This window comes from Quercus lobata, chromosome 3, assembly GCF_001633185.2.
Source record: "Quercus lobata isolate SW786 chromosome 3, ValleyOak3.0 Primary Assembly, whole genome shotgun sequence".
In the NCBI taxonomy this organism is placed as follows: Eukaryota; Viridiplantae; Streptophyta; class Magnoliopsida; order Fagales; family Fagaceae; genus Quercus; species Quercus lobata.
Window position 1 is genome coordinate 40415658 of NC_044906.1, and position 10242 is coordinate 40425899.

The window sequence follows — 10242 nt, forward strand, 5'->3', positions numbered from 1 at the left end:
TTGCTTGAGTAGGAAGAAGCAAGCCTAAATCCTAAATAGAAAGAACTTAGAGGAGCCTTAGAATTAAAGGATTAACATCTTTACTGCTCATCAGACAAAAATTGTTACATGCATATGATGCTATATAAGCATACCCATAGTGACAACTTAGAGAAGACGGATTTATATTCAAGAAAAAATAAAAATAAAAGAAGACAGTGTTTTAATTAATGGTCACAATTTATGAGCCATCATATCTGACAGACACAACCTATTCATAAACACCATCCTAGTGGATGCGTCAAACAAACTAGAGAAACACAATATACCTAACAAAAATTTAGGAAAAACCACTTCAAAATTTGAACACTATAAAGCTTCATGACATTGACTGTTCATCCTTTGCTTTTTGAACCAACACAAGTGCAAGACAGAGCCGTCCTTTGTTTGTATTAGAAGAAGAGGCATCATTGCAAGCTTCTTTGTTCACACGGAAAGACCAGAGTTGCACGATATCATCTACCTCGAGACCATTCGACTCTCGGACTTTGTTCCAAGTGGATCTCAATGCATAGGTTGAACTCGTGTTGCCCGTATCCTTAGGCATGTCCCATTGAACCAAAACAATATGACCATCCTTAAGCATGGGATCGATGAATTGCACTTGTATTTCTTGCCCTGCTCTAAGCTTCTCTTTCTCTTCCTCAATCAAGAAATCTGTCCTCACTATTTGCCTTAATGGTATTGAAAACCGATTATTGCCCTTAGTTATGTCAGTCTTGAAAAGTTTTTTCTGTATCACCAACAATTTGTCACGCCCACTCATTTCTTCGATCGCAATCTGGAACTTTTGAGGAAGATCAGGTGGTGGGTTTGGACCCGGTGGAATTGCAGTCTTGATTGGCAATCTTGATTCCCCAGATTGCTTCTTTTTCTTGGTTTCCAAACACCATTCATCTTGATCTCCCAATCTTACTCTCTTTGAAACAGGCACAGCAGTGGTTGTGAACATGAAGGCTTTTTCTTGCTCCACAAGGATTGGCTTGTTTTTCTTGGTTTCCAACTCAAAACGACAGTCTTGATCATCATCATCATCCTGGTCCCCAAATCTTGATCGCTTGTTTCGAACAGGCACAGGCACAGTCACAGCAGTCGGGATTTCTTCTTCCACAGAGATTGGCTTCTTGAGAGACTTTTCTTGGAAGAGCCTATGAAACTTGCGATGTTTTTTTCTGGCTACGAAGGCGACCTCAACCAACGCGTCAAATGGAGTCCAATTGGGAGCAATGGTATGCCCCTCCTTATCATAAATACCCATGTTCTCTAACAAAGAAATATCTGTTTTCATCTTCTTCTTCTTCTTCATCTCACAACTTTCCCTTCTTCTTTTGGTTGAACCCATAACCATAAAGAATAGTAAATACTAAAAAACACAGAGAGATTAAAAGAAAATAGCGATGGCTTTTTTGTTTTCTCAGGACCGAGAGAGCAATGTTTTGTTATGAGAATCAAGAGTTAAGAACTAGCAATATATATAGAGGAAGAGAGCAATATTGGGTTGTAGCTACGTAAGTATTTCCTAGTGAAAATCGGAATACAAAATTTCCTAATCCTTTTTGGCGAAGGAAAAGGATTTAAACTAAAACCCTTCTAGTCTAGCTTTGTGACCGTTGTACAATATCTAGAGTCGGTGGGATGGGATAGGATCCTCAAGGGACGACTCGCCGTTTGTTTCAAAATTATTATTTTAAAGGGACAACGAAACACCATTTTATTAAGCTGAAATTGTTTAAGCACTAAAAACGATAGGTCGTAAAGAATCTACTTTAGTACTCGCCGTATTGAAGATGAACGATGTGGGTACACTGTCTCTCTGTTATTGAGTGCTAAAGTGGTTTTGTTTGAGTTGGGGTTACTAATGATGTGGGTTATTCATTGGCAAGATATTATTATTATTATTATTGAATAAATGAAAGTGAAAGAAAGAAGAGGATATTCATAATTTTTTTTTTTTTTTGGTGTGTTAATTAATAGTACACATCCAAATGTATCAATTTCATCATTTTAGGGTATCCAGAATACTAGAAACTTGAACTGCAAACACATTTTAACTGATGTTGACATTCCTGGAGTTTGTATATCCTCTACAATAATATTTTTTCTGTAATATACACATACACGTACACGCATATATTTGTAATACTAACACTGAATTATTGATTGAAGTACGATTAGGAATAGTTAAGAGTCTTGTAATTCAATTGGTTGGTATCTTCTGATATTTTAAATGGAGATATTCAGGATTTAAATCCTTCTTCCCCATTGTAATTATCAAATTATCAAAAAAAAAAAAAAGTGATCCCAATTCGTCTATTGGCTATTATACTAAGATTAGTTCTCTGTTGTTGATTCTTCAATTGTTTTTGTAATCTAAATTCTAGCAATGGACTTGAGTCAAAGTATTATCACGTGGTAGGTAATACGTTACTGCCAACAAAAGAGAGTCCAAAAAACCTATTTCCTATCACACACAACTGGGCATGCTTTTTATTTTTATCTTAATTTTTATTTATTGTGTTTTTTCCTTTGGCATTACTCTTGCCAAAACTGATTGACTTCATTGTTTCTATTTTACCTTTTATTTTACTAGTTTTCTCTATTACTTTGGTTGTTTTTTGTTTAATTGGGACTGAACATATTTGGTTGCTAACTATGATAGTTTGTGCAAACTTTAACTGATCATCATTTTTATTGTGCAGATTGACTGCTTTTCAGGTACCAACTAGTTTTACACAGTCTGCCAGGGAGTTTTTAATCTGCATATTGCTTTATTATATGTGAAATTTTTTGTATTCTATCAATTGGAAAAGATAACTGTTCCTTTCAGATTTGTTATGCTGTTCTTTTCCTTGTCCAGTGTGTCCTCTTTATACCACCATCTATGGACAAAGGCGAATTTGAGTTACTACATTATCTCTGCCATGCACAAGGACACTCAATTTGCATGTTTCTTGAAGCAAGGTATTTTGATTCCATATGTACCAACTGTTTTGTTTTCAGAAATCTGTTATGTGCATTTGCCCATATTGCAACATCCAATTTTCTCATTCTTAATTAATGGATTTCAATTTCAAATGTATTTGTTATATTTGTTCTGCACTGCCTCCCATGGCAATGTCATTAATTATTATATTGGATAAACGAATTTAAAGAGAAGGATTTGGATTTCAATCTTTAGTTTAATTGACTTTAATAGTGTATTAGACAACAATTTTTATCTATTGATGAAATTTATCCAATGGAACCATTAATTTTAATTTAAAATTTTCAAGGCTAGTTCCAACATATAATTTTATTTCTAAATTTCTACATTTCAATAATGTAAACAATAATCGTATTGGCAGTACAAAATATGAAATATTTTTAGACTATGAAGGAAAAATTGGTTAGTAGAAATAAGGCTTAATATTTTTTTAAATCCCAATTGATGGAAAGAATGCTTAAGCGAGGGATTAAGTCATTGAGGTCTGCATGTTATCAGAAAAAGGGTCATTGAAGTTTGTAAGTCACAGTGATTGGGGCAAAATTTTAGGCCTAGAAATTAGGGAAATTCAAATGCTCAAAAAAGAATCCAAGATAACCTCAAAGTACACAGATAAATAATGAGAAACTTATCTTTAATAGCCAAGAAGTATTTGTTGCTAGCCACTTCCAAAAAAAAAAAAAAATGTATTTGTTGCTAGCGATTATAAATTGAGGCTGCTCACTTGGGCTATTTTCATTCCCTCGTTTTGACCACAGTTTATTTTTCTAAACTTCGCACTACCTTTTGCTTTGAATTTAATTAGTGTAAGTATTTTCAGCTAAGCATATGCCTCAGCTCAGCCCTCAGGAGGCACCAAAAGTGAAAAAGGCGTGCCTAACATGGTCCCTTCATTTACATGGCGCACACCTTACTTGAGTGTTGATAATTGAAGTAAAAAGTCTTGGTGTGTATTATACCACTTCACCTCAAAGGTGTTCCTCAAAAATCCTTTATTTTATAGGTAGTATAAACTGAGTTTGTGTTTTGTGCTCAAGGAAACTCTTCCAAGAGTCCTCGTGTCGAGAGAAGTATTAGATGGGAAAGACCGTTCTGCAACTGGTTCAAGCTGAATACAGATGGTTCAGCTCTTGGAAACCCGGGTACAGCAGGTGGAGGAGGCATTCTTCGATCAGACTCTGGTTTGTGGATTCAAGCTTTCTCCAGAAGCATAGGAAAAACCACCAGCTTCCTAACAGAACTTTGGGCTTTAAGGGATGGGTTAATTATGTGTTTGAACTTGAGAATTAGTGCTCTTGAAGTAGAGATAGATGCACAAGCTGTTGTTGAATTGATGAACAATGACAACACCTCCAATGCTACAAACTCATCCCTTGTGGCTGATTGTAGACTTCTTATTTCTCAAATTCCTCAGATTAAAGTGAGCCACTGTTATAGAGAAGCAAATGCCTGTGCGGATGCTCTTGCTAGAATAGGATCACTTCAAGATTCAGATATGCTGTATTATGATTCCCCTCCGTCTAGTCTGTTGGAGTTTTATCTTGCTGACCTTTATGGTCTTTTTCATTTCAGGTTTTGTCCTGATTCTGATGTAATTGCTTCTGTTTCTTAGTTTCTTGAATGAAAGTCCTAATTACCAAAAAAAAAAAAAAAAAATTATTGACCATCTATGTAAATTTTGCCACAGGCTTAGACTGCATCTAGAAAAGGCATTCTGTTTGGTAGTGTTTTCAGTTGCCTATCAAAAATCTGAATTTTTCAATGATTTTGTTGGTAACACCAACCACCATCCTTTCTTTTTCTCTTCCTTATCAGTAATGCACTAATGCCAATCTTTTTTAATTATTGGATTATCTTATTTAGTTGTAATTGAAGAGACATGAACAAAGACTTAATCCAGAAAATTGCATCCTTAAAATTCAACTTAGCTGTTTGATGTTTTTGCATTAGATTTCCCATTTGTTGTATGTGGATTTCAATGCTAGTAAATTAATTGGTGGTAGTAAATTAATTTTGTCTAGTATTTAAAGATAGCACCTGGGATGAGGCTTAAGGACAACTCTGGGAACTGGTTCATGCTTCAACGAATAGTACCAATATCCAAGAGGATATATTGTCTGCTCTACCCCAGGTTTCAGAGTGCTGTTTTAGCTTATATCTCATAGAATTGGTAACTAACATCTTTTTCCTCTTTTATGGATCAGTAGTAAAATAATTTACGAGAATGCCAGAAAAAAAAATTAGGACACCTTAGTATGATAGGCATACAAAGGAAGGACAGAGAGAAGCGAGCTCAAAAACTGAGAACTTGAATCCTATAAAAGAAAGCATCAATGAAATCCGAAAAGAAAACAAAATTTTACAACCATGGAGAATCAAAGAGGAAAGAGAAAAGCATCTTCAGCAACTTCTTTATCTTGCTAGAAAGCTCGACTTCTAAAACCCTCTAATAGGCTCGAACAAATCATCATCGTCCATACGACTAGTGACGGACGGCCTAAACAAGATCGTCCTGGAAGAAATGATCGTCGCTCAAGGACGAGTAAACCCACTTCCACCCCTCGAGAAACCGTTATAAAACATTAATCAATCTTCAGACCGTTGGGAGGAGTAGCTCACCATTAACACCCCGCAGGGGCGTTACCAAGCAAGAATAAAGTCTCCATCAAGACTCCACCAACGGCTAGAAGAAACCACCTGTAAGTGCATGCATATAAATACATAACCCCAAAACGGGTGGAGGTAAGGCAAAAACTTTAGTACATTATTTTCACAGCTCTCTTTTGTCAATCTTTCTGACTTTGGCATCGGAAACTTTTTGGCAGGCACCACGCCGGCAAATTACACCCGTTCTTCCCTTCACTCGTTATTGAGGATTAGGTTGGCTGAGGACAACTTCCATCTGGACAATCATAATTGGCTGACGATCTGAGCATCATCAGTTTGGCGCCGTCTGTGGGGACGATTGAACACGTGATCTGTCCCCGGTCCAGATGGAATCTAGTACAAACTCAGATCTCGCTGCATTGCCCTACAAATCCAGTCGCTATCAGCCACTGTGGAGGAACTCACCAACAGAACCAAGAGATGAAGCAACGGTTGCTACAGGAAAGTAATTGTGCAGACAGGGGCGACGACGAAGACAGCAACAGAAGGCGAACCAGCACTCCGGAAGAGGCATGCTCGGATCTATTAAGAGAGATGAGGAAAGAGATGGACGAACTGAGGAACGCCATCAAAGGAAAAATGGACCAAAGCCTGGAGAGGATCGTCCGGAAGATGGACTCACCTTTTACCATGGCCGTCCAGGAGTGCCCAATACCCTCCAAGTTCCGTCTACCCCAGCTAGAACCCTTCGACGGGCTGAAAGATCCCTTGGATCACCTGAATACCTTCAGGACAACCCTAGGCCTCCAACAGCCACCTGATGAGATTTTGTGTCGCTCCTTCCCTACAACTCTCAAAGGAGCAGCTAGGGAGTGGTTCAACAAGTTGCCAACATCGTCCATTGATAACTTTGAACAGTTAAGCAGTTCCTTTGTTCGTCATTTCGTAGGCGAGCAGCGTCCAAAAAGGATTGCCGACCATCTGCTCACCATCAGACAAGGAGAGAAGGAACCATTGAGGTCTTATGTGACACGTTTCACCCGAGGAATGCTGGAAGTAAACGAGACGGATGATAAGGTACATCTCACAACCTTCAAAGCAGGGTTGAAGTCTAGAGATTTTGTGGCATCTATGGCAAAGAACCCCCCTAAGACAATGGCCGTGGCATTGTTGAAGGCACAGAAGTACATGAACGCGGAAGAAGCCCTAGCAGCCATTGACGGAGCAGAAAAGAACAAGGAAAAGAAGAAGGAAAAGGAGGACGATCGACGAGGGCAAAAAAGGGATTGGGCTGATCGACGGAATGACGATGGAAACAGGCAGAGAGAGGAAAAGAACTCTCGTCCAGCGAAATTCACACCGCTGATGATGCCCGTTGACCAAATTCTGACGGAGATAAGGGACAAACCGTCTCTCAAGTGGCCAAGACCACTCCATTCAGCGCCTGGTTTACGCAAAAAGAGGAAATACTGCCGCTTCCGCAAAGATCATGGGCATTACACGGAGGATTGCAGGGACCTGAAAGAGCAAATTGAAGAGCTCATCCGTAATGGGAAACTACAACAGTATATAAAAAGGGGAGATTCTGACAAGTACGGACAGAAAAGCCAGCAAGGTAGTTCAAAGAGAGATGAAGACCGCCCTCAACCTCATCCACAAAATGCACTGGGGGAGATAAAAACTATCGCCGGAGGACCAATCACTGGGGGATCATTCAAATCCCTCAGGAAATCATACCAAAGGCAGGTAAACAGTGTCCACAGTATACCCCCGTTGAAGCAAAGACAAACCGATGGAGACTTGTACTTCTCTGAGGAAGATGCCAGAAGTGTAAAGCAACCTCATGATGACCCACTCGTCATTATGATCATGATCGAGGGGTTCAACACGCGAAGAGTCCTGGTCAACAGTGGAAGCTCAGTCGACATAATCTATCTTCCTGCCTTCCAGCAACTAAAACTAGACCCAAAAAGGTTCCGTCCTTTTGAGTCTCCCCTCGTCAGTTTCAGTGGGGACAAGGTATACCCTAGGGGAATAGTGACGTTGACAGTGACAGCTGGATCATACCCCCTCCAGGTAACCAACCAGCATAATTTCCTAATAGTGGACTCACCCTCGTCCTACAATGTGATCATAGGAAGACTAATGCTCAATCGCTAGAAGGCTGCTATTTCCACCTACTGCTTAAAGGTGAAGTTCCCAACAGAACAGGGGATCGGAGAAATTAAAGGAGACCGGGTGTTGGCAAGAGAATGCTATCAGGCCGTCCTGGCCTCAAAAGAGAACCATACGTGGACGATCGAAGAGAAATCGCCAGAGATTGTGGAAAAGCTTGAAACAGTAGAGCTAGCTGAAGGGAGTCCACCAAAGACGACCCAAATAGGGACGAGCTTGAGTCCCAGGACGAAGGAAGAGATCGTCAACTTCCTGAAAAGCAACCTCGATATATTTGCATGGAGCCACGAAGATATGCCAGGAATCCCATCAAGCCTCATCCAGCATCACCTGAATGTTGACCAAGGAAAGAAGCCCGTCCAATAGAAAAGGAGAGTCTTTGCCCCTGAGCGAAACAAGGCAGTGATGGATGAAGTAAATAAGTTACTTGCAGCCAAAATTATTCGGGAAGTCCACTACCCCGAGTGGTTGGCCAACGTAGTCATGGTCAAAAAAGGAAATAGGAAGTGGAGAATGTGTGTCAACTTTACAGACCTAAATCAAGCTAGTGGACTCCACAGCAGGGCACAAACTTCTCACGTTTATGGACGTGTTCTCCGGATATAACCAGATACAAATGGCTGAAGAAGACCAAGAAAAGACTGCTTTTATCCCCAGCCAGGGACTATACTGTTACCAGGTCATGCCTTTTGGACTCAAGAACGCAGGTGCCACCTATCAAAGGTTAGTGAACTAAATGTTCGAGAAGCAAATCGGGAGAAACGTGGAGGTTTACGTTGACGATATGCTCGTCAAGAGCAAAGAGGAGGAAGATCATCTGAACAACCTTAGAGAGACGTTCAATATGCTCAGGCAGTACAGCATGAAGCTGAACCCATCCAAGTGTGCTTTTGGGGTTTCCTTGGGAAAATTCCTCGGGTTTATGGTTTTGTAGAGAGGGATAGAAGCAAATCCCGAGAAGGTCAAAGCCATCCTTGAAATGTCCTCACCCAGGACGGTCAAAAAAGTGCAATCCCTCATAGGAAGAATAGCAGCCCTCAACAAGTTCGTCTCGAAGGCTACAGACAAATGCCTTCCATTCTTCAAGACTTTGAAGAAAGTGTTTTCCTGGACGGAGGAATGTGAAACGGTGTTCCAAGAGTTGAAGCGCTATCTTAGTAACCCTCCGCTCTTAAGCCCGTTGAAAGAGGGCGAAGACTTATTCCTGTACTTAGCTGTGTTTGTTACAGCCGTCAGCGCGGCGTTGATCAGAGAAGAAGACAGGTTGCAACTTCCTGTGTATTACGTCAGCCAGGCTTCCTAGGGTGCTGAAGCGCGGTATCCTCGCATAGAGAAGATCACTTTTGCCCTGATTATGGCTTCGAGAAAACTTCGTCCATACTTTCAAGCCAATCCCATCATTGTATTGACGGACCAACCCATCAAAAAAGCAATGAACAAACCCGAAGTAGCAGGACGAATGGTACAGTGCGCAGACGAATGGTACAATGCGCAATCGAGCTTAGCCAATTTGACATAAAATACCGTCCACGGACAGCAATAAAAGCGCAGGCATTGGCTGATTTCATAGCAGAATTCACCACCCCCGGGAGCGTAGAGAGTCTCTGGACGATAAACACTGATGGGTCGTCCACTCAGAAAGGAGGCAGAGTAGGCATCATCATCACTTCCCCTGAGAAAAATGTTCTCAAGTGTGGGGTCCAGCTCAAATTCCCTGTAACCAATAATGAGGTGGAATACGAGGCCTTATTGACAGGATTGAGAATAGCTCGGGCATTCGGAGGTGAGAATATTGTGCTCAAGAGCGACTCCCAGCTCGTCATAGGGCAAATGAGAGGGGAGTACGAAGCAAAGGAGGCAAGAATGCAGAAGTATCTCAAACTGACGAACCAGCTGGTAAGCACCTTTAATTACGTAGAGTTCATCCAGATCCCCAAGGATCAGAACGCTGAAGCTGACGAGGTTGCACGAAATGCCTCAACGAACAACCAAAATAAAATGTTCAATTGGAAGATGGAAGAACAAAACTTTCCTAGCATCCAGGGACTTCAAACTCTCTCGGTGCACGCCGACCTTGGATGGACGAGCCTGATTTTGTCATTCCTTCGAGAAGGACGGCTACCGTCAGATCCAAAAGAAGCTAAAAAGGTCCAGAAATGAGCAGCCAGATTTACGATACTTAATGACGAACTCTACAAAAAGGGTTACTTACAACCGTATTTGAGATTTGTAGAAGGGGAGGAAGCCAAATACATCCTGGAGGAAGTGCACAGAGGAATCTGCGGAGACCACATGGGGGCAAAGTCCCTCGTCAGGAAGATCATGAGAACAGGCTACTTTTGGCCAACGATGCAGCAAGACGCAGCTGATTTCGTGAAGAAGTGTGATAGTTGCCAAAGGTATGGGAATGTTCAAAGAATCCCTGGGGAAAAGATGAC

The 10242-nt window shown here is 40.9% G+C and overlaps 1 protein-coding gene across 1 annotated transcript; it reads left to right on the forward strand.

Annotated features, from left to right (window-relative positions):
• Window positions 1–6109: 6109 nt before the first annotated feature.
• On the forward strand, window positions 6110–8170 carry LOC115980886. Its single transcript, XM_031103089.1, has 2 exons — window positions 6110–7705; window positions 7820–8170. The coding sequence occupies exons 1-2, from the start codon at window positions 6110–6112 to the stop codon at window positions 8168–8170; spliced, it is 1947 nt and encodes a 648-aa protein (XP_030958949.1).
• The last annotated feature ends 2072 nt before the right edge of the window (window positions 8171–10242 follow it).

Bases quoted from the DNA above. Each gene is read 5' to 3' on its own strand.
- LOC115980886 (XM_031103089.1), top strand. From the start codon at position 6,110: ATGAAGCAACGGTTGCTACAGGAAAGTAATTGTGCAGACAGGGGCGAC. The intron at 7,706-7,819 runs GTAACCAACCAG...TACTGCTTAAAG, and splicing joins CTGGATCATACCCCCTCCAG to GTGAAGTTCCCAACAGAACA.